The sequence below is a fragment of the Heterodontus francisci genome, chromosome 19, assembly GCF_036365525.1.
Source record: "Heterodontus francisci isolate sHetFra1 chromosome 19, sHetFra1.hap1, whole genome shotgun sequence".
NCBI lineage: Eukaryota > Metazoa > Chordata > Chondrichthyes > Heterodontiformes > Heterodontidae > Heterodontus > Heterodontus francisci.
Window position 1 is genome coordinate 92,387,537 of NC_090389.1, and position 24,108 is coordinate 92,411,644.

Below are 24,108 nucleotides of genomic sequence, written 5' to 3' on the forward strand. Positions count from 1 at the left end.
GGAAATGGTTGAGGATTGAATCCACAGGAAAGTATTGATGGCAAGATGGGATCAGCCCCTGCACAGGATGACTGTTTGTTCAGAGCTGCTTTAGAAGAGGAGAGGAGAGCATCTTGGGAGGGAGCAAGACGGAGAGACAGGAACAGGGCCTGATGGTTCTTTCTCCTGACTGATTGATGTGTGACGTTCAAAACAGAATCAGATATGGAAGGCGAGTCAGAGAAACACAAACCAACCTCAACAGCTTCTTGACATAGTTTAATTATTCTGTACAATCTGATAAAGCCTCTTCAAACACTGCTGTTGCTGTGAGTTTTACTCCAGGTCCCCAGAGAGATGGAGAGGTGGGATCAGGGCAGCTGCTGCACGCCTTTTCTCACTCGTCAAGAAGTTATAGGTCGCACAGGCATTCGGCTGTAGAGAGAAGAGCAGTGGTCAGTGCAGCTGGGATAAATCTCAGGCCTGATGATGGGCTCCATGCGTTCCAGTGAAGCCCCTCAGCAGGGGCCTGGTGATGAGAACTCCACTGAGTCCTCCCTCCTGGCTGGCAGCCAAGATCAGTAATTCAGCGCAACACAGAAAGGAATCGAAGCAACAATCATGTGTTACAGCTCTACAATACTGCAGCCACTAGGCCCTGTCTCCATTCCTGCAGTTTCGCGCCCTACACATGAGCTAGGCACTTGGGAGCCCATGAATCCCAGTGAGAGTCAGTGTCTCTGGAGTGGGAAAATAATTTTGCTTCACTCTTGTATGAATAGGCAGAAAACAGATAATAGTTCCAACTAACTCTTGTGCCCTGTGGTTATGTCCCTTCTCACTTGTGTTGAGTCACTCACCGTGTCCTGTACCTCCACAGCAATCCCCTTGCTCCTCATAAACATTAACAGTTTGGGGTCCAGCCTCTGGCTTCTCTCACCCAGGCCCAAAACCAGAATCTCTGCAACACAATACAAGTCAGCTGTGCAGCAATAAGAGCAACACATCAGAATACACAGTGCTGGGAGAGGCTTCATTGAAAAGAGCATGGAGAGACTACCCGAAATCCTATCCTCTCCTCTATCCGATTGGATCCTATATCCTATCGGACCGGGTCCTCTGTTCAGTGGAAAGAGCTTGGTCAAGAAAATCAAGTGTGACATCACAGGCAAGCAGCTGGGTAATTGGTTTGGGAAGAAGCTACCTGTTTGGTGAGTATCTGGTAAGTGATTAAGGTCCATTCTAATCCTAACATTTATAATAGTAAAGTAACTAGTGGTAAGCTTAATAAAATATCTTTTAAAAAAGGAAAATAAATAATTAAGTAGTTAATTAAAACACATTAAGGATGGCAGGACAGGTGATGTCACGGCTGCAGTATGTGGGAGCTCCTGGATGCCACTGTGATCCAGGGCAAACACGTCTGCAGTAAGTGTTTGCGGCTCGAGGAGTTTCGACTCATAGTCATTGAACTGGAGTCCGAGCTGCAGACACTGCGACACATCAGGGAGGGAGAAAGTTACCTGGACATTTTGTAGCAGGAGGCCTTAGGATAGGGTCTTCGGATTTGGGCAGGGACAGGAGAGTGTCCCTGAGGCAGGTAAGGGGACCCAGAGGGCAACAGCCTCAGCGTTTGTCCGACAGGTTTGAGGTTTTCAGCTTGTTTGGATGAGAGTGAGGGCTGCAGGGTGGATGAGCAACCTCACCATGGTACAGGAAGACATTCAAGTAGAGGGAGAAAAAAGGAATGTAGTGATAGTAGAGGACAGTATAGTTAGGGGGATTGACACTGTTCTCTGCAGCAACGAGTGAGAGTCCAGAAGCCTGTGTTGCCAGGGTTCAGGACATCTGCTCAGGGCTGGAGAGGAACTTATAGTAGGAGAGGGAGGATCCAGTTGTCGTGGTCCATGTAGGTACCAACGACATAGGCTGGACAAGGAAAGAGATTCTACATAGTCAGTATGAGGAACTAGGCACCAAATTAAGAAGCAGAACCTCAAAGGTAATAATGTCTGGATTATTACCTGAGCCACGTGCAAATTGGCATAGGGCAAATAAGATTAGAAAAATTAATGCGTGGCTCAAAGACTGGTGTGGTAGAAGTGGGTTCCAGTTCGTGGGGCACGGGCACCAGTACTGGGGAAAGTGGTGGGTGTTCTGTTGGGATGGTCTACACCTGAACCATACTGGGGCCAATCTTCTAGAAAGCTGCATAACTAGGGAATTAGAGAGGGTTTTAAACTGAATAGTGCGGGCAAGGGATCAAATTTGGGAAGATATGGTAAATCAAGGAGTAGAGACAAGGCAAGGGAGAAAGGTATTAATATGGGAAATAATAAACAGACTGTGACAGGAAGGGACAGAGCATACAAATCTACAAGTAAATCAACAGATAAGGCTAGAGGTTACAAAAATAATAAAAGGACAAAACTAAAGGCTCTATATCTAACATAGAAAAATAGGAGTAGGCCATTCGGCCCTTCAGGCCTGCTCCACCACTCAAAAAAGATCATGGCTGATCGTCCAATTCAGTACCCTGTTCCCGCTTTCTCCTGATATCCCTTGATCCCTTTGGCATTAAGAAATGTATCGATCTCCTTCTTGAATATACGTAATGACTTGGCCTCCACTGCCTTCTGCGGTAGAGAATTCCACAGGTTCATCACCCTCTGAGTGAAGAAACTTCTCCTCATCTCGGTTTTAAATGGCATACCCCGTATCCTGATACTGTGACCCCTGGTTCTAGACTCCCCAGCCATCGGGAACATCCTCCCTGCATCTAGCCTGTCTAGTCCTGTTAGAATTGTATAGGTTTCTATGAGATCCCCTCTCATTCTTCTAAACTCTATTGAATATAGGCCTAGTTGACCCAATCTCTCTCATACGTCAATCCTGCCATCCCAGGAATTAGCCTAGTAAATCTTCATTGCACTCCCTCCATGGCGAGACCAAAACTGCACACAATATTCCAAATGTGGTCTCACCAAGGCCCTGTGTAATTGCAGTAAGACATCCTTGCTCCTGTACTCAAATCCTCTTGCAATGAAGGCCAACATACCATTCGCCTTCCTGACTGCCTGCTGCACCTGAATGCACTTAGCATTCGAAACAAAACAGATGAACTAAGAGCACAAACAGAAATAAATAAGTATGATCTGATAGCCATTACAGAGACATGGCTGCAGGATGGCATAGATTGGGACCTGAATATTGAAGAGTACATGGCATTTAGGAAGGACAGGAAGCGAGGAAAAGGTGGAGGGGTATCTCTGTTAATTAATGATGGCAGCGCAATAGAGAGGGATGACCTAAGTTCAGGAAACCAGGATGTAGAAGCAGTTTGGGTAGAGATGAGAAATCATAAAGGCAAGAAGTCACTTGTGGGAGTGGTGTACAGGCCACCTAACATTAACCACACTGTAGGATGGGATATAAAGGAAGAAATAATGGCAGCTTGTCAGAAAGGTACAGCGATAATTATGGGGGATTTTAACCTACATATAGACAGGAAAAATCAGACGGGGAGAGGTAGCCTAGATGAGCAGTACATAGAATGTTTTTGGGATAATTTCTTTGAACAATACGTTCTGGAGCCAACCAGAGAGCAGGCTAGACTAGACTTGGTATTGTGCAACAAGATAAGATTAATTAATGACCTCATAGTTAAGGCGCTCCTAGGTAGCAGCGATCATAATATGCTTGAATTTTACACTCAGTTTGAGGAAGAGAAGAGTGGGTCCAAGACTGGTATTTTAAACTTAAATAAGGGCAATTATGAGGGCATGAAAGCAGAATTAGCTAAAATGAACTGTTAAATTAGGTTAAAGGATAGGTTAATAGAGATGCAGTGGCAGACATTTAAGGGGATATTTCAGAATACTCAAAATAGATCCATTTCAACGAGAAAAATTCCCAATGGTGGGACCCGGCATCTGTAGTTAACTAAAACAGTTAAAGATAGTATCAAATTTAAAGAAATTGCACAAAGATGGGCGGCAGGTCAGAAGATTGAACAGAATATAAAAAACAGCAAAGAATGACAAAGATTTATCAGGAAGGTAAAATTAGAGTATGAAGGAAAGCTAGCTAGAAATATAAAGACAGATAAGAGTTACTATAGATTTATTTTTATTTAGAGATACAGCACTGAAACAGGCCCTTCGGCCCACCGAGTCTGTGTCGACCAACAACCACCCATTTATACTAACCCTACAGTAATCCCATATTTCCTACCACCTACCAACACTAGGGGCAATTTACAATGGCCAATTTACCTATCACCTGCAAGTCTTTGGATGTGGGATGAAACCGGAGAACCCGGCGAAAACCCACGCAGACACAGGGAGAACATGCAAACTCCGCACAGGCAGTACCCAGAATCGAACCCGGGTCCCTGGAGCTGTGAGGCTGTGGTGCTAACCACTGTACCACCCATGATATTTTTTAAAAAGATAACAAAGTGAGCGTTGGTCCTATAGAAAGTGAGTCTGGGGAATTAATAATGGATAATAAGGAGATGGAAGATGAATTGAACAGATATTTGCATTGGTCTTCATTATTGAGGATACAAGTAACATCCCAGTATTAGCTGTAAATCAGGAAATGGAAGGACGGAGGAACTCAAGAAAATTACAATCACCAGGGAAGTGGTACTGAACAAATTGTTGGAGCTGTCCCCGGGTCCTGATGGACTTCATCCTCGGATGTTAAAAGAAGTGGCTAATGAGATAGTTGATGTGTTAGTTTAAATTTTCCTAAATTTCATCAATACAGGAAAGGTTCCGTTAGATTGGAAAATAGCGAATGTAACTGCTTTATTCAAAAAGGGAGGGAGACAGAAAGAAGGAAACTACAGACCAGTTAGCTTAACATCTGTCTTAGGGAAAATGTTAGAAGCTATTATTAAAGATATTATAGCAGGGCATTTAGAAAAATTCAAGCTAATCAGGCAGAGTCAACATGGATTTGTGAAAGGGAAATCATGTTTAACCAATTTATTGGAGTTCTTTGAGGGAGTTACATGTGCTGCGAATAAAGGTGAATCGGTGGATGTATTGTACTTAGATTTCCAGAAGGCATTTGACAAGGTGCCACATCAAAGGTTATTGCAGAAAATAAAAGCTCATGGTGTAGGGGGTAACATATTGGCATGGATAGAAGATTGGCTAGCAAACAGGAAACAGAGAGTAGGCATAAATGGGTCATTTTCTGGTTGGCAAAATGTAACGAGTCGTGTGCTGGGGCCTCAACTTTTTACAATTTAGATAAATGACTTGGATGAAGGGACCGAAGGTATGGTTGCTAAATTTGATGATGACACAAAGATAGTTAGGAAAGTAACTTGTGAAGAGGACATAAGGGGGCTACAAAGGGATATAGATAAGTGAGTGGGCAAATGGAATATAATGTGGGAAAGTGTGAAATTGTCCATTTTAGCAGGAAGAATAAAAAAGCACATGATCTAAATGGTGAGAGATTGCAGAGCTCCAAGATGCAGAGGGATCTGGGTGTCCTAGTGCATGAATTGCAAAAGGTTAGTATGCAGGTACAGCAAGTAATTAGGAAAGCTAATAGAATGTTATCGTTTATCGCGAGGGGAATTAAATACAAAAGTAGGGAGGTTATGCTTCAGCTAAACAGGGCATTGGTGAGACCACATCTGGAGTACTGTATACAGTACGGGTGTCCTTATTTAAAGAAGGATGTAAATATGTTGGAGGCAATACAGAGAAAATTTACTAGACTAATACATAGAAACAGAAAATAGGAGCAGGAGTAGACCATTCGGCCATAGATCTCACCAAAGCCTTTGACCTCGTCAGCAGATGTGGTCTCTTCAAACTACTAGCAAAGATCGGATGTCCACCAAAGCTACTAAATATCATCACCTCATTCCATGACAATATGAAAGGCACAATTCAGCATAGCGGTGCCTCATCAGACCCCTTTCCTATCCTGAGTGGTGTGAAACAGGGCTGTGTTCTTGCACCTACACTGTTTGGGATCTTCTTCTCCCTGCTGCTCTCACATGCAGAAGAAGGAATTTTCCTCCACACAAGATCAGGGGGCAGGTTGTTCAACCTTGCCCGTCTAAGAGCGAAGACCAAAGTACGGAGGGTCCTCATCAGGGAACTCCTCTTTGCTGACGATGCTGCAGTAACATCCCACACAGAAGAGTGTCTGCAGAGACTCATCGACAGGATTGCGGCTGCCTGCAACGAATTTGGCCTAACCATCAGCCTCAAGAAAACGAACATCATGGAACAGGACGTCAGAAATGCTCCATCCATCAATATTGGCGACCACGCTCTGGAAGTGGTTCAAGAGTTTACCTACCTAGGCTCAACTATCACCAGTAACCTGTCTCTCGATGCAGAAATCAACAAGCGCATGGGAAAGGCTTCCACTGCTATGTCCAGACTGGCCAAGAGAGTGTGGGAAAATGGCGCACTGACACAGAACACAAAAGTCCGAGTGTATCAAGCCTGTGTCCTCAGTACCTTGCTCTACGGCAGCGAGGCCTGGACAACGTATGTCAGCCAAGAGCGATGGCTCAATTCATTCCATCTTCGCTGCCTCCGGAGAATCCTTGGCATCAGGTAGCAGGACCGTATCTCCAACACAGAAGTCCTTGAGGCAGCCAACATTCCCAGCATATACATCCTACTGAGCCAGCGGCGCTTGAGATGGCTTGGCCATGTGAGCCGCATGGAAGATGGCAGGATCCCCAAGGACACATTGTACAGTGAGCTCGTCACTGGTATCAGACCCACCAGCCGTCCATGTCTCCGCTTTAAAGACGTCTGCAAACGCGACATGAAGTCCTGTGACACTGACCACAAGTCGTGGGAGTCAGTTGCCAGTGATCGTCAGAGCTGGCGGACAGCCATAAAGGCGGGGCTAAAGAATGGTGAGTCAAAGAGGCTTAGCTGTTGGCAGGAAAAAAGTCAGAAGCGCAAGGGGAGAGCCAATTGTGTAACAGCCCCGACAACTAATTTTATCTGCAGCACCTGTGGAAGAGTCTGTCACTCTAGAATTGGCCTTTATAGCCACTCCAGGCGCTGCTTCACAAACCACTGACCACCTCCAGGCGCTTACCCATTGTCTCTCGAGACAAGGAGGCCAAAGAAGAAAGAAAAATCTCACCAAGGCCCTGTATAACTGCAGCAAGACATCCCTGCTCCTGTAGTCGAATCCTCTTGCTAAGAAGGCCAACATACCATTTGCCTTTTTTACCGCCTGTTTCACCTGCATGCTTACCTTCAGCGACTTGTGTATGAGAACAGGTCTCGTGTATGAACCCTCACTCAGTTTATAGCCGTAATAATACCTGGAATGGGCGGGCTGTCTTCTGAGCAAAGGTTGGACAGGCTAGGCTTGTATCCGCTGGAATTTAGAAAAGTAAGAGGCAACTTGATTGAAACATATAAGATCCTGAGGGGTCTTGACAGGGTAGATGTGGAAATTATGTTTCCCCTTGTGGGAGAATCTAAAACTAGGAGTCACTGTTTAAAAATAAGGGGTCGCCCATTTAAGACAGAGATGAGGAGAAATTCTTTCTCCCAGAGGGTCGTGAGTCTTTGGAATTCTCTTCCTCAAAAGGTGGTGGAAGCAGAGTCTTTGAATATTTTTAAGGCAGAGGTAGATAGATTCTTGATGAGGAAGGGGGTGGCGGGTTATCAGGGGTAGGTGGAAATGTGGAGTAATCAGTTCAGCCATGAACTTATTGAATGGCGGAGCAGGCTTGAGGGGCCGAGTGGCCTACTCCTGCTCCTAATTCATATGTTCGTGAGGGGCCCTGACAGAAAGCACATATAAACATAACAGGGTGAGGGGCCCCGACAACCTTCAGTCTTCTAAACTGAAGAGAATACAAGCCAAAGTTATATCACCTGTCCTGATAATTTAAGCTTTACACTCCAGTGTTCTGTCTTTGTGCACATGGTGAGACACAGAATATTTCCCCACCTATTTTGGGTTCCAATATGTGAAACAGAGCCAGGCTGTCCTCACTGATGTCTTTGTAACTTCCAACCTGGACAGAGAAAAAAAACTTGAATGTTAATTTGTCCACTCCCCACTCCAGTTCTCACCTTGTTCTTTTGCAGCACGATTCCCCTCTCTGCCCTTCAGCCAGTGTCTGCTGAGCAACAATTCAGTGAGCAAGCCAGCTCCACACTGGCTCACACAGTCTCTGCCTTCAAGTCTGAGGCCAGAAACAAACATTTATTTATTCTATTTATTTAGAGATACAGCACTGAAACAGGCCCTTCGGCCCACCGAGTCTGTGCTGACCAACAACCACCCATTTATACTAACCCTACAGTAATCCCATATTCCCTACCACCTACCTGTACTCAGGGCAATTTACAATGGCCAATTTACCTATCACCTGCAAGTCTTTGGCTGTGGGTGGAAACCGGAGCACCCGGAGGAAACCCACGCAGTCACAGGGAAAACTTGCAAACTCCACACAGGCAGCACCCGGAATCGAACCCGGGTCCCTGGAGCTGTGAGGCTGCGGTGCTAACCACTGCGCCACTGTGCCGGTAACTGACCCTACCCACTGAGTAAGGGCTGGATGAATGGAGAACATTGACTGATTTCAGCTTGGGGAGGGTGAGGTCACCGGTAACGCTCCCAGACACACTAACCCAAGCTGAGATAAACTACTGGCACACATTAGGTTAATTAGGCAAATAAATAGTAAAAGAGAGGTAAAAGGAGGAGTGGGCTGATGAGGGATCTAAATGGAGATTTATATATGGAAGCAGGGGGCTTGGCTGAGGTACTAAATGAGTACTTTGCATCTGTCTTTACCAAGGAAGATGATGCGGCCAAAGTCATAAGGAAGGAAGAGGTAGTTAAGACACTGGATGGGGTAAAAATTGATCAAGAGGAGGCTGTACTTAAAGTTGATAATTCACCAGGACCAGATCAGATGTATTTGAGGATACTGAAGGAAGTAAGGGTGGAAATTGGGAAGGCACTGGCCATAATCTTCCAATCCTCCTTAGATACAGGGGTGGTGCCAGAGGAGTGGAGAATTGCAAATGTTACATCCTTGTTCAAAAAACGGTGTAAGGATAAACCCAGCAACTACAGATCAGTCTGTTTAACTCGGTGGTGGGAAAGCTTCTAGAAACAATAATCTGGGACAAAATTAACAGTCACTTGGAAAAATGCGCATTAATTAAGGAAAGCCGGCATGAATTTCTTAAGGGAAAGTCATGTTTAACAAACTTGATTGCGTTTTTTGATGACTTACCTTCCGGGAGAGGAGCGGACCTGTGGGAAGAACGCCGAGCGAGAGAAGAGGATAAATTGAGCCCGAGGATTGAGGCCCAGTCGCTTACCTTGTGGGAGTGGAGAGCAGTCCAGGTGGGCCGGATTTAAAAAGAAAAGTCAACAGTGACATCACAGGAAAACTGCAAGGCTGCATGGTTGGTGAGTAACAGCTGTTAGTGCCTGTAAATAGCTTTAAAAAAATCAGTTCTTTTTTTAAACCTACCTTATAAGTGTTAAGGTTAGTACTACTAAAGTGTTTTTTTTTAAATTGGTGAAATTTATTAAGGACTTTAGATTGTAGTGGGTTGTGTTTGGAGTAGAACAAGACCCTTACTGTAAGTAGTATTTTTTTAAAGGGAGTAACTAATTAATCTAAAGGTAAGTCATGACAGGAGAGCTCAGCCCCGTGCTCTGCTCCTCCTGCGCTTCGTGTCCCTGATGACCATGTGTGCAGGACGTGTATCCATCTGCAGCTACTGACTACCCGCATTACGGAGCTGGAGCTGCGGGTGGATTCACTGTGGAGCATCCGTGATGCTGAGGACGTCATGGATAGCATGTTTAGTGAGGTGGTCTCACCGCAGGTAATGGCTGCACAGGCAGAAAAGGGATGGGTGACCACCAGGTGGAGTAGGAGGCACAGGCAGGTAGTGCAGGAGTCCCCTGTGGCCATCCCCCTCTCAAACAGATATACCGCTTTGGATACTGTTGAGGGGGATGGCCTCCCAGGGGAAAGCCAAGTTCGTAGCACCACGGAGGGCTCTGCTTCACAGTGTGGGGGGGGGGGGGGGGGGGGTGGAAACTGGAAGAGCCATAGTGAAAGGAGATTCAAATTATAAGGGGAACAGACAGGCGTTTCTGTGGCCGCAAACAAGACTCCAGGATGGTATGTTACCTCCCTGGTGCTAGGGTCAAGGATGTCTCGGAGTGGCTGTAGGACATCCTGAAGGGGGAGGGTGAACAGCCAGTGGTTGTGGTACATGTTGGTACCAACGACATAGGTAGAAAAAGGGATGAGGTCCTGCAAGATGAATTTAAGGAATTAGGAGCTAAATTAAAAAGCAGGACCTCAAAGGTAATAATCTCAGGATTACTTCCTGTGCCACGTGTTAGTGAGTATAGGAACAGGAGAATAGACCAGATGAATGCATGGCTGGAGAAATGGTGCAAGAGGGAGGGATACAGATTCCTGGGACATTGGGACCGGTTCTGGGGAAGGTGGGACCTGTACAAGCGGGACGGGTTACACCAGGCAGGACTGGATCCGATGTCCTCGCTGGGGCGTTTGCGAGTGTTGTTGGGGAGGATTTAAACTAGAATGGCGGGGGATGGGAACCTGAGTGGGGAGACTGAGGAGGAGGAAACAAGGGTAGAAATGAAAGACAGGAAACAAAAAGACAAAAGTGGAAGGCATAGAAATCAAGGGCAAGAAACAAATAGGGCCATAGTGCGAAATAATGGTAAGATGACTAAGAATGTTAAAAAGATAAGCCTAAAGGCATTGAGTCTCAATGTGCGGAGTATTCGCAATAAGGTCAGCGAATTAACCGCACAAATAGATGTAAATGGATACGATATAGTTGCGATTATGGAGACATGGCTGCAGGGTGACCAAGGATGTGAACTAAACATCCAAGGGTATTCAATATTTAGGAAGGACAGGCAAAAAGGGAAAGGAGGTGGAGTAGCGTTGTTAGTAAAGGAGGAAATCAATACAATAGTGAGGAAGGATATTAGCTCAGAGAATCCTGATGTGGAATCTGTATGGGTGGAGCTAAGAAACACCAAGGGGCAGAAAACGTTGGTGGGGGTTGTATATAGACCCTCAAACAGCAGTGGTAATGTAGAGGATGGCATTAAACAGGAAATTAGAGACGCATGCAATGAGAGTGTAACTGTAATTATGGGTGGCTGTAACCCACATATAGATTGGGCAAACCAAATTAACAATAATACTGTAGAGGAGGAATTCCTGGAGTGCATATGTGATGGTTTTTTGGACCAATACGTTGAGGAACCAACTAGAGAACAGGCCATCCTAGACTGGGTATTGTGTAATGAGAAAGGATTAGTTTACAATCTTCTTGTGCGGGGTCCTTTGGGGAAGAGTGACCATAACATGATAGAATTCTTCATTAAGATGGAGAGTGAGAGAGTTGGTTCCGAGACTAGGGTCCTGAATCTAAATAAAGGAAACTATGAAGGTATGAGGCGCAAGTTGGCTATGATAGAATGGGGAACATTACCTAAAGGGTTGACAGTGGATAGGCAATGGCTAGCATTTAAAGAGCACATGGATGAATTACAACAATTGTTCATTCCTGTCTGGCACAAAAATAAAACAGGAAGGGTGGCTCAACCGTAGCTTACAAAAAAAATTAGGGATAGTATTAGGTCCAAGGAGGAGAAATATAAAATGGCCAGAACAAGCAGCAAACCTGAGGATTGGGATCAGTTTATAATTCAGTAAAGGAGGACAAAGGGATTGATTAAGAAGGGCAAAATAGAGTATGAGAGTAAGCTTGCAGACAACATAAAAACTGACTGTAAAAGCTTCTACAGATATGTGAAGAGAAAAAGATTAGTGAAGACAAATGTAGGTCCTTTACATTCAGAAACGGGGGAATTTATAATGGGGAACAAAGAAATGGCAGACCAATTAAATACATACTTTGGTTCTGTCTTCATAAAGGAGGACACAAATTTACCTCCCAGAAATGTTGGGGAACATAGGGTCTAGTGAGAGGGAGGAACTGTATGAAATCAGTATTAGTCGGGAAATGGTGTTAGGGAAATTGATGGGATTGAAGGCCGATAAATCCCCCGGGCCTGATAATCTACATCCTAGAGTACTTAAAGAAGTGGCCCTAGAAATAGTAGATGCATTGCAGGTCATTTTTCAAAATTCTGTAGACTCTGGAACAGTTCCAATGGATTGGAGGGTAGCTAATATAACCCCACTATTTAAAGAAGGAGGTAGAGAGAAAACAGGGAATTATAGACCGGTTAGCCTGACATCAGTAGTGTGGAAAATGCTAGAGTCCATTATAAAAGATGTAATAGCAGAGCACTTGGAAAACAATGACAGGATCAGACAAAGTCAACATGGATTTATGAAAGGGAAATCATGCTTGACAAATCTACTGGAAATTTTGAAGATGTAACTAGTAGAATAAATAAGGGAGAACCAGTGGATGTGGTGTATTTGGACTTTCAGAAGGCTTTCGATAAGGTCCCACATAAAGAGATTAGCGTGCAAAATTAAAGCACATGGGATTGAGGGTAGGTACTGGCATGAGAAGAGAGCTGGTTGGCAGACAGGAAACAAAGAGTAGGAATAAACAGGTCTTTTTCCGGGTGGCAGGCAGTGACTAGTGGGGTACCACAGGAATCAGTGCTATGACCCCAGCTATTCACAATATATATTAATGATATAGATGAGGGAATTAAATGTAATATTTCCAAGTTTGCAGATGACACAAAGCTGGGTGGGAGGGTGAGCTGTGAGGAGGATGCAGAGAAACTCCAGTGTGATTTAGACAGGTTGAGTGAGTGGGCAAATACATGGCAGATGCAGTATAATGTGGATAAATGTGAGGTTATCCACTTTGGTGGCAAAAATAGAAAGGTAGATTATTATCTGAACGGCGATAGATTGGGAAAGGGGGAGGTGCAGTGAGACCTGGGTGTTCTCGTACACCAGTCACTGAAAGTAAGCATGCAGGTGCAGCAGGCAGTTAAGAAGGCAAATGGCCTTCATAGCGAGAGGATTCGAGTACAGGAGCAAGGATGTCTTGCTGCAATTATACAGGGCCTTGGTGAGGCCACACCTGGAATATTGTGTGTAGTTTTAGTCTCCTTATCTGAGGAAGGATGTTCTTGCTATGGAGGGAGTGCAGCGAAGGTTCACCAGACTGATTCCTGGGATGGCAGGACTGACGTATGAAGAGAGATTGGATCGATTAGGCTTGTATCCGCTAGAGTTTAGAAGACTGAGAGGGGATCTCATAGAAACCTACAAAATTATTTATTTATTTTATTTAGAGATACAGCACTGAAACAGGCCCTTCGGCCCACCGAGTCTGTGCCGACCAACAACCACCCATTTTTTTTAATACTAATCTTTCATTAATCCCATATTCCCTACCATATCCCCACTATTCTCCTATGATCAACCTACACAAGGGGCAATTTACAATGGCCAATTTACCTATTAACCTGCAAGTCTTTGGCTGTGGTAGGAAACTGGAGCACCTGGAGGAAACCCACACGGTCACAGGGAGAACTTGCAAACTCCACACAGGCAGTAGCCAGAATCGAACCCGGGTCGCTGGAGCTGTGTGGCTGTGGTGCTAACCACTGCGCCACTGTGCCACCCCAGGACTAACAGGACTGGACAGACTAGATGCAGGAAGGATGTTCCCGATGGTGGGGGAGTCCAGGACCAGGGGTCACAGTCTAAGGATAAGGGGTAAGCCATTTAGGACTGAGATGAGGAGGGATTTCTTCACCCAGAGGGTAGTGAACCTGTGGAATTCTCTACCACAGAAAGCAGTTGAGGCCAAATCATTAAATATATTCAAGAAAGCATTAGATATAGTTCTTAGGGCTAAAGGGATCAAGGGATACAGGGAGAAAGTGGGAACAGGGTACTGAGTTTGGATGATCAGCCATGGTTGTATTGAATGGCAGTGGAGGCTTGAAGGGCCGAATGGCCTACTCCTATTTTTCTATGTAACAGAGAGGGTTGATGAGGGTAATGTGGTTGAAGTACATGGTATGCCAACAGGCATTTGATAAAGTGCCACTTAACAGGCTTGTCAGCAAAGTTAAAGCCCATTGAATTAAAGTTGCAGCATGGATGTGAAATTAGCTGAGTGACAGGGAACAGAAAGTAGTGGTGAATGGTTGTTTTTCAGACTGGAGGAAAGTATATTGTGGGATTCCCCAGGGATCGATGTTGAGGCCCCTACTTTTCTTGATCTATATTTCAAAATTTGCAGATGACACAAAACTTGGAAGTACTGTGATAGTTATAAGACTGTCAGAGGATATAGACAGGCTGATGGAATGGGCAGACAGGTGGCCGAGAGAAGTGTCAATTGATACATTTTGGTTGGAAGATCGAGGAAAGGCAATATAAAATAAAGGGTACAATTGTAAAAGGGGGTGCAGGAACAGAGAGACCTAGAGGTATAGGTGCACAAATCATTGGAGGTGGCAGGACAGGTTGAGAAAGTGGTTAAAAAGGCATATGGGATCCTGGACTTTATAAATAGAGACACAAAGTACAAAAACAAGGAAGTTATGAAGAACCTTTATAAAACGCTGGTTCTGCCTCAAATGGAGTACCGTGTCCAATTCTGGGCACAACACTTTAGGAAGGATGTGAAGGCATTGGAGAGGGTGCAGAAAAGATTCATGAGAATGGTGAGGGGCTTCAGTTACATGGATAGATTGGAGAAGCTGGAGCTGGTCTCCTTAGAGAAGAGAAGATTAAGAGGAGATTTGATGGAGATGTTCAAAATCATGAGGGGTCCGGACAGAGTAGAGAGTGAGAAACTGTTCCTATTGGTGGAATGGTCAAAAACCAGAGGTCACAGATTTAAGGTGATTGGCAAAAGAAGCAACAGTGACACGAGGAAAAACTTTTCACACAGCGAGTGTTTAGGATCTGGAATGCACTGTCTGAGAGTGTGGTGGAGGCAGGTTCAGTGAGTGTTTAGGATCTGGAATGCACTGTCTGAGAGTGTGGTGGAGGCAGGTTCAGTGTGTGTTTAGGATCTGGAATACACTGTCTGAGAATGTGGTGGAGGCAGGTTGAGTGAGTGTTTAGGATCCGGAATGCACTGTCTGAGAGTGTGGTGGAGGCAGATTCAAAGAACAAAGAACAGTACAGCACAGGAACAGGCCATTCGGCCATCCAAGCCTGCGCCGATCTTGATGCCTGCCTAAACTAACACCTTCTGCACTTCCGGGGTCCATATCCCTCTATTCCCTTCCTATTCATATATTTGTCAAGATGTCTCTTAAACGTGGCTATCGTATCTGCTTCCACCACCTCCCCTGGCAGCAAGTTCCAGGCACTCACCACCCTCTGTGTAAAAAACTTGCCTCGCACATCCCCTCTAAACTTTGCCCCTCACACCTTAAACCTATGTCCCCTAGTAACTGACTCTTCCACCCTGGGAAAAAGCTTCTGACTATCCACTCTGTCCATGCCGCTCATAACTTTGTAAACCTCTATCATGTCGCCCCTCCACCTCCGTCGTTCCAGTGAAAACAATCCGGGTTTTTCCAACCTCTCCTCAAAGCTAATGCCCTCCAGACCAGGCAACATCCTGGTAAACCTCCTCTGTACCCTCTCCAAAGCCTCCAAGTCCTTCTGGTAGTGTGGCGACCAGAATTGCACGCAATATTCTAAGTGTGGCCTAACTAAGGTTCTGTACAGCTGCAACATGACTTGCCAATTTTTATACTCTATGCCCCGACCGATGAAGGCAAGCATGCCGTATGCCTTCTTGACTACCTTATCCACCTGCGCTGCCACTTTCAGTGACCTGTGGACCTGTATGCCCAGATCTCTCTGCCTGTCAATACTCCTAAGGGTTCTGCCATTTACTGTATACCTCCCACCTGCATTAGACCTTCCAAAATGCATTACCTCACATTTGTCCGGATTAAACTCCATCTGCCATTTCTCCGCCCATGTCTCCAACCGATCTATATCCTGCTGTATCCTCTGACAATACTCATCATTATCTGCAACTCCACCAACCTTTGTGTCGTCTGCAAACTTACTAATCAGACCAGCTACATTTTCGTCCAAATCATTTATATATACTACAAACAGCAAAGGTCCCAGCACTGATCCCTGCGGAACACCACTAGTCACATCCCTCCATTCAGAAAAACACCCATCCACTGCTACCCTCTGTCTTCTATGACTGAGCCAGTTCTGTATCCATCTTGCCAGTTCACCTCTGATCCCGTGCACCTTTTGCACCAGTCTGCCATGCGGGACCTTGTCAAAGACTTTGCTATTCAGTGAATGTTTAGGATCTGGAATGCACTGTCTGAGAGTGTGGTGGAGGCAGGTTCAATCGAGGCTTTCATAAGAGAATTGGATAATTATCTGAAGAGAAACAACTTGCAGGTCAATGGGAAAAGGCAGGGATGGGACTGGCTGAGTTGTTCTTGCCGAGAGCTGGCACAGATACGATGGGCTGAATGGCCTCCTGTGCTGTAACCATTTTATGATTCTACATCTTTATACTGACTTTAGCCTTAGTGAATGTCATTTACTAATGTCCAGTTAGTAAAATGGATTCCAGTCACACTGTTTTAGCTGATAAAGAGATTCAGCAGAAGTCACAAACTGGCTGTGTTTGTTCAGCAGTGAATTATTGATGGACACATTTTGACCATCGAGTCGAGAAGTTGTACCTTCAGATAGTGACTCTTGTGAGGACAACTCTGTCATGCCCCTGTGAAGGTGCCTTTTCTCCCTGTAACTGTTTTCATGGGAATGACTTGATTGACGGCTCCGTCAAGCTGCAGACCTGGGGACTGATTCTTGTTAAAACTGAAGTTCATTGCAGCAAATCGGATGAGGTAATGTGGAAACATGGATTTTCACAAAGGCAGAGCAAAGGTGGGTGAAATCGAGGTAGTCTGATCAGCTGTTAACCCTGTCACGTTCAGGATTGGTAACAGGGAGAAGATAGGGGAGTGGCACTAGGTGAATTGCTCATTCGGAGAGTCAGTGCAGGCACAATCAGCCGAAGGGTCTCCTGCTGCTCTGTAACAATTGTGTGTGAATTCTCTGGGAACTGGCAGTCTGTTTAGTATGTGTGAAATTAGTATTAATAATGATTATCATTGTATACTTATTTCCTATGAAAGCCAATAAATATCTTTGAAGCTGACTGAACACTCACATTCCACTGAAGTAGAGCCTGTGGGATCACCGCACATGGGCCAAAGACTCGGTTTCCATTGATAGTAAAGCCATGCTTGCTGTAACAGTCGATGAACAAGGTGTCGAGGGATTCTCGCTCCAGAGTGTTCACTGTGGTCCGCTGATACAGCTCATCGTCTGAGGGTGTCATCTTGTGACCCCGACAGGGCTGCCTGCAAAGGGAGCGTCAAATCAGAGGAATTTGGTGCTGAATCACGCCTGCGTATCAGAACCTCACCTGCTGCATCACAATCAGTGTCTGCACTCACATGCTGAAGGTACTTTCTATGTAGAGACACAAGAATACTGAAGAAACGCTGCAGTGTGGATCTCTCCCGAAACCTTAAAGACACTCCTTAAAACCTAACTCTAACCAAGCCTTTGATTACCTTTCCCAATATCTCCATATGTGGTTAGGTCTCAAATTCTGTCCGAAGCGCTTTGAGATGTTTAATTATGCTAACGCCGCTACACAAATGCAAGTTGTTCCATTCTGCTTTTTGTTAATTAAAGTGCACCAATTATTTGCTCTTTACCATCGCCCTCTGCTGAAAGACGGAATGTCAGAGGGTCAGTACTGAGGGAGAGTGGTGCAGTCGGAGGGTCAGTACTGAGGGAGTGCTGCACTGTCGGAGGGTCAGTACTGAGGGAGTGCTGCACTGTCGGAGGGTCAGTACTGAGGGAGTGCCGCACTGTTGGAGGGTCAGTACTGAGGGAGTGCCGCACTGTCGGAGGGTCAGTACTGAGGGAGCACTACACTGTCGGAGGGTCAGTACTGAGGGAGCGCTGCACTGTCGGAGGGTCAGTACTGAGGGAGTGCTGCACTGTCGGAGGGTCAGTACTGAGGGAGTGCTGCACTGTCGGAGGGTCAGTACTGAGGGAGTGCCGCACTGTCGGAGGGTCAGTACTGAGGGAGTGCTGCACTGTCGGAGGGTCAGTACTGAGGGAGTGCTGCACTGTCAGAGGGTCAGTACTGAGGGAGTGCCGCACTGTCGGAGGGTCAGTACTGAGGGAGTGCTGCACTGTCGGAAGGTCAGTACTGAGGGAGTGCTGCACCGTCGGAGGGTCAGTACTGAGGGAGTGCTGCACTGTCGGAGGGTCAGTACTGCGGGAGTGCTGCACTGTCAGAGGGTCAGTACTGAGGGAGTGCTGCACTGTCGGAGGGTCAGTACTGCGGGAGTGCTGCACTGTCAGAGGGTCAGTACTGCGGGAGTGCTGCACTGTCAGAGGGTCAGTACTGAGGGAGTGCTGCACTGTCGGAGGGTCAGTACTGAGGGAGTGCTGCACCGTCGGAGGGTCAGTACTGAGGGAGTGCTGCACCGTCGGAGGGTCAGTACTGAGGGAGTGCTGCACTGTCAGAGGGTCAGTACTGAGGGAGTGCTGCACTGTCAGAGGGTCAGTACTGAGGGAGTGCTGCACTGTCAGAGGGTCAGTACTGAGGGAGTGCTGCACTGTCGGAGGGTCAGTACTGAGGGAGTGCTGCACTGTCGGAGGGTCAGTACTGAGGGAGTGCTGCACTGTCAGAGGGTCAGTACTGAGGGAGTTCTGCACTGTCGAAGGGTCAGTACTGAGGGAGTGCTGCACTGTCGGAGGGTCAGTACTGAGGGAGTGCTGCACTGTCAGAGGGTCAGTACTGAGGGAGTGCTGCACTGTTGGAGGGTCAGTACTGAGGGAGTGCTGCACTGTTGGAGGGTCAGTACTGAGGGAGTGCTGCACTGTCGGAGGGGGCGGTATTTCTGGTCATGTATTGTGGAATCTTGCTGTGTATAAACTGACTGTGAAGCTTTGGGACGGTCTGAGGATGTGACAGGCGCTCTAGAAATGCAGGTTCTTTCTCGCTGATCAGCCGCTCGGTTGTGCCAGGAGGAAAAGCCGCGTCTCTGCCTCGGGGCTGCTCGCCTTACCAGAGCCGGGCCGCCGCCGCCGCCGTCAGCCCGAGACCGAGACCGCGGGGCCTCCGGACACCCCGGCACAGCGCGGTCGCCATTCCGATCAGGGTCAGGGGTCAGCGACAAGGAGCTGATGACAAGAGCGACCTCGGGTTCGGCTCTGCACTCTTCGCCGCCCCCTGTGGCCGCTCCCCTCAACTGCAGCTCCCACTCTCTCAATTTTCCAGAACCACATTAACACTCTCCAGGTGTTAACCTCTCCATTAGGCTCACCTCCTGCACCCCTGACTCCACTCCCATTAAATCACCCTTCCTTCCCCCAGGCCAGGGACATACAAATGGTTCCCATTCATCAGGGCCATCTCCAATCCCACCCTTCTGCTATCTCCATCCCCACTTCCTTTAGCATCCTGAGATGCAGGCCATCCAGACCCAGTGACTTATCTACCATAAGCATAGCGAGCCTTCCCAGTGCCTCCTCACTCTCAATTTTTACCATTTGCATTGCCTCTACTCTCCGCTTCTATTGATGCTTTGTCAGATTCCTCTTCCTTGCAGGATTAGGTAACAGGCAGCAGAGTTTTAGATGAGCTGATTCATAGCAGACGACTGCTTGATGTCACAAATTTTCAAATCCTCCCTGGCCACAGCAGAGGTACCAGAGGACTGGAGAACAGCGAATGTGGTACCATTATTCAAGAAGGTAGTAGGGATAAACCAGGCAGTTACAGGCCGGTGAGTCTAACATCAGTGGTTGGGAAAATATTGGAAAAAATTCTGAAGGACAGGATTAATCTCCTCTTGAAGAGGCAGGGATTAATCAGGGATAGTCAGCATGGCTTTGTCAGGGGGAGATCGTGTCTAACTAACTTGATTGAATTTTTCGAGGAGGTGACTAGATGTGTTGATGAGGGTAAAGCAGTTGATGTAGTCGACATGGATTTTAGTAAGGCTTTCGATAAGGTCCCGCATGGGAGATTGGTTAAGAAGGTAAGAGCCCATGGGATCCAGGACAATTTGGCAAAATGGGTTTAGTTGTTTTTTCGAGTGGAAGCCTGTGCCCAGTAGTGTACCACAGGGATCAGTGCTGGGACCCTTGCTGTTTGTAGTGTACATTAATGATTTAGCGATGAATACAGGAGGTACAATAAGTATGTTTGCAGATGACACGAAAATTGGTGATGTCGTAAATAGTGAGGAGGAAAACCTTAGATTACAGGACGATATAGATGGACAGAGCAGTGGCAAATGGAGTTTAATCCTGAGAAGTGTGAGGTGATGCACTTTGGGAGGACTAACAAGGCAAGGGAATATACAATGGATGGTAGGACCCTAGGAAGTCCAGAAGGACCTTGGTGTACTTGTCCATAGATCACTGAAGGCAGCAGCACAGGTAGATAAGGTGGTTCGGAAGGCATATGGGATACTTGCCTTTATTAGCCAAGGCATAGAATATATGAGCAGGGAGGTTATGATGGAGCTGTATAAAACGCTAGTTAGGCCACAGCTGGAGTACTGTGTACAGTTCTGGTCACCACACTATAGGAAGGATGTGATTGCACTGGAGAGGGTGCAGAGGAGATTCACCAGGATGTTGCCTGGGCTGGAGCATTTCAGCTATGAAGAGAGACTGAAAAGGCTAGGGTTGTTTTCCTTGGAGCAGAGAAGGCTGAGGGGAGACATGATTGAGGTATTCAAGATTATGAGGGGCATTGATAGGTTAGATAGGAAGAGACTTTTTCCCTTAGCAGAGGGGTCAATAACTAGGGGGCACAGATTTAAGGTAAGAGGCAGGAGGTTTAGAGGGGATTTGATGAAAAAATTTTCACCGAGAGGGTGGTTGGAATCTGGAACACACTGCCTGAAGGGGTGGGAGAGGGAGGAACCCTCACAACATTTAAGAAGTATTTAGATGAGCACTTGAAACACCATAGCATAATAGGCTACGGGCCAAGTGCTGGAAAATGGGATTCGAATAGTTGGGTGCAGTATGGCCGAAACAGACACGATTGGGCTGAAGGGCCTGTTTCTGTGCTGTATAACTCTATGACTCGAAGTGGAGAGTAGAGGCAATGCAAATGGTAAATATTGAGAGTGAGGAGGCACTGGAAAGGCTGGCTATGATTACGGTGGATAAGTCACTGGGTCCAGATGGCCTGCATCCCAGGTTACTAAAGGAGGTGGGAATGCAGATAGCGGAAGGGCTCGTCATAATGCTTCAAGCTTCCCTAGATATGAGGGAGATGCCAGAGGATTGGAGAGTGGCAAATGTGACACCCTTATTCAAGAAAGGGTGTTAGGATAGGTCCAGCAACACTCCCCCCTGCTCACATCTCTGTCCTGGGATTGGTGCAGTGTTCCAGTGAACATCAACGCAAGCCCGAGGAACAGCATCTCATTTACCGATTTGAGACACTACAGCCTGCCGGACTGAACATCGAGTTCAATAATTTCAGAGCATGATGGGCCCCCCATTTTACTTTAAAAAAAAATATATATATTCTTTTGTGTTTATTTTATTTCATCTTGATTTGTTCAGTTTGCTGACCCACTGTAATTTTCATGTTTATACTTGCGGCTGTTCAATGTTCAGTCTGTTAACACCCTATCTGTACTAATGCTTTGTCTTTCAACACACCATGAACATATCTTTGTTCCATGACCTTCTGCTCAGCTATTCTGTCACCTTGTCCTATCTACACCTTCTCCTTTGTTATCTCTTGCCCCACCCCCACTTTACTTGCTTATAATCTTTTACATTATAATATTTACCAGTTCTGAAGGGACTGTGCTGGGACGAGGGAGCAGTGCTGGGACGAGGGAGCAGTACCCCAGGACATGCGCGATGCCAACATCATCACCCTCTATAAAAACAAAGGTGACCGCGGTGACTGCAACAACTACCGTGGAATCTCCCTGCTCAGCATAGTGGGGAAAGTCTTTGCTCGAGTCGCTCTGAACAGGCTCCAGAAGCTGGCCGAGCGCGTCTACCCTGAGGCACAGTGTGGCTTTCGTGCAGAGAGATCGACTATTGACATGCTGTTCTCCCTTCGTCAGATACAGGAGAAATGCCGTGAACAACAGATGCCCCTCTACATTGCTTTCATTGATCTCACCAAAGCCTTTGACCTCGTCAGCAGACGTGGTCTCTTCAGACTACTAGAAAAGATCGGATGTCCACCAAAGCTACTAAGTATCATCACCTCATTCCATGACAATATGAAAGGCACAATTCAACATGGTGGCTCCTCATCAGAGCCCTTTCCTATCCTGAGTGGTGTGAAACAGGGCTGTGTTCTCGCACCCACACTTTTTGGGATTTTCTTCTCCCTGCTGCTTTCACATGCGTTCAAATCCTCTGAAGAAGGAATTTTCCTCCACACAAGATCAGGGGGCAGGTTGTTCAACCTTGCCCGTCTAAGAGCGAAGTCCAAAGTACGGAAAGTCCTCATCAGAGAACTCCTCTTTGCTGACGATGCTGCTTTAACATCTCACACTGAAGAATGCCTGCAGAGTCTCATCGACAGGTTTGCGTCTGCCTGCAATGAATTTGGCCTAACCATCAGCCTCAAGAAAACGAACATCATGGGGCAGGATGTCAGAAATGCTCCATCCATCAATATTGGCGACCACGCTCTGGAAGTGGTTCAAGAGTTCACCTACCTAGGCTCAACTATCACCAGTAACCTGTCTCTAGATGCAGAAATCAACAAGCGCATGGGTAAGGCTTCCACTGCTATGTTCAGACTGGCCAAGAGAGTGTGGGAAAATGGCTCACTGACACGGAACACAAAAGTCCGAGTGTATCAGGCCTGTGTCCTCAGTACCTTGCTCTACGGCAGCGAGGCCTGGACAACGTATGCCAGCCAAGAGCGACGTCTCAATTCATTCCATCTTCGCTGCCTTCGGAGAATACTTGGCATCAGGTGGCAGGACTATATCTCCAACACAGAAGTCCTTGAAGCGGCCAACATCCCCAGCGTATACACCCTACTGAGTCAGCGGCGCTTGAGATGGCTTGGCCATGTGAGCCGCATGGAAGATGGCAGGATCCCCAAAGACACATTGTACAGCGAGCTTGCCACTGGTATCAGACCCACCGGCCGTCCATGTCTCCGTTATAAAGACGTCTGCAAACGCGACATGAAATCGTGTGACATTGATCACAAGTCGTGGGAGTCAGTTGCCAGCATTCGCCAGAGCTGGCGGGCAGCCATAAAGACAGGGCTAAATTGTGGCGAGTCGAAGAGACTTAGTAGTTGGCAGGAAAAAAGACAGAGGCGCAAGGGGAGAGCCAACTGTGCAACAGCCCCAACAAACAAATTTCTCTGCAGCACCTGTGGAAGAGCCTGTCACTCCAGAATTGGCCTTTATAGCCACTCCAGGCGCTGCTTCACAAACTACTGACCACCTCCAGGCGCGTATCCATTGTCTCTCGAGATAAGGAGGCCCAAAAGAAGGGTCACTGACCTGAAAGGTTAACTCTGCTTCTCTCTCCACAGATGCTGCCAGACCTGCTGAGTGTTTCCAGCATTTCTTGTTTTTATTCTAGCAACTACAGGCCAATTCAACAGCAGTGGGTAAAGTTTTAGAAACAATAATCATGGGAAAAAAAAATCAACAGGATAGCCAGCGTGGATTTGTAAAAGGCAAATCATGCTCGACTAATCTAATTGAATATTTTGATGAAGTAACAGAGAAGGTTGACAAAGGGAATATGGTGCATGTTGTCTATATAAATTTTAAGACAGCATTTGATAAGGTACCATATAAAAGGCTGGTTAACAAAATTGAGGCTCAGGGATAGAATAGCTGATGGCATAAAAAATAGGAGGAAAGAAAGCTGTGAAGAGGACATAAGGAGGCTACAAAGGGATATAAGGTAGGTTAAGTGAGTGGGAAAAGATCTGGCAAATGGAGTAGAATGTGGGAAAATGTGAAATTGTCCATTTTGGCAGGAAGAATAAAAAAGAATCATATTATCTAAATGGT

The 24,108-nt window shown here is 46.4% G+C and overlaps 1 protein-coding gene across 1 annotated transcript; it reads right to left on the reverse strand.

Moving 5' to 3' along the window:
* Positions 1-245: 245 nt before the first annotated feature.
* Positions 246-19,248, reverse strand: ndufaf3 (NADH:ubiquinone oxidoreductase complex assembly factor). The gene is made up of 5 exons (XM_068052225.1): positions 19,132-19,248; positions 17,208-17,400; positions 7,948-8,014; positions 840-940; positions 246-414 (listed from the first exon to the last, which is right to left on the reverse strand). Exons 1-5 carry the CDS (start codon positions 19,212-19,214, stop codon positions 316-318), a joined length of 543 nt encoding a protein of 180 aa, XP_067908326.1. The 5' UTR covers positions 19,215-19,248; the 3' UTR covers positions 246-315.
* Positions 19,249-24,108: the final 4,860 nt, after the last annotated feature.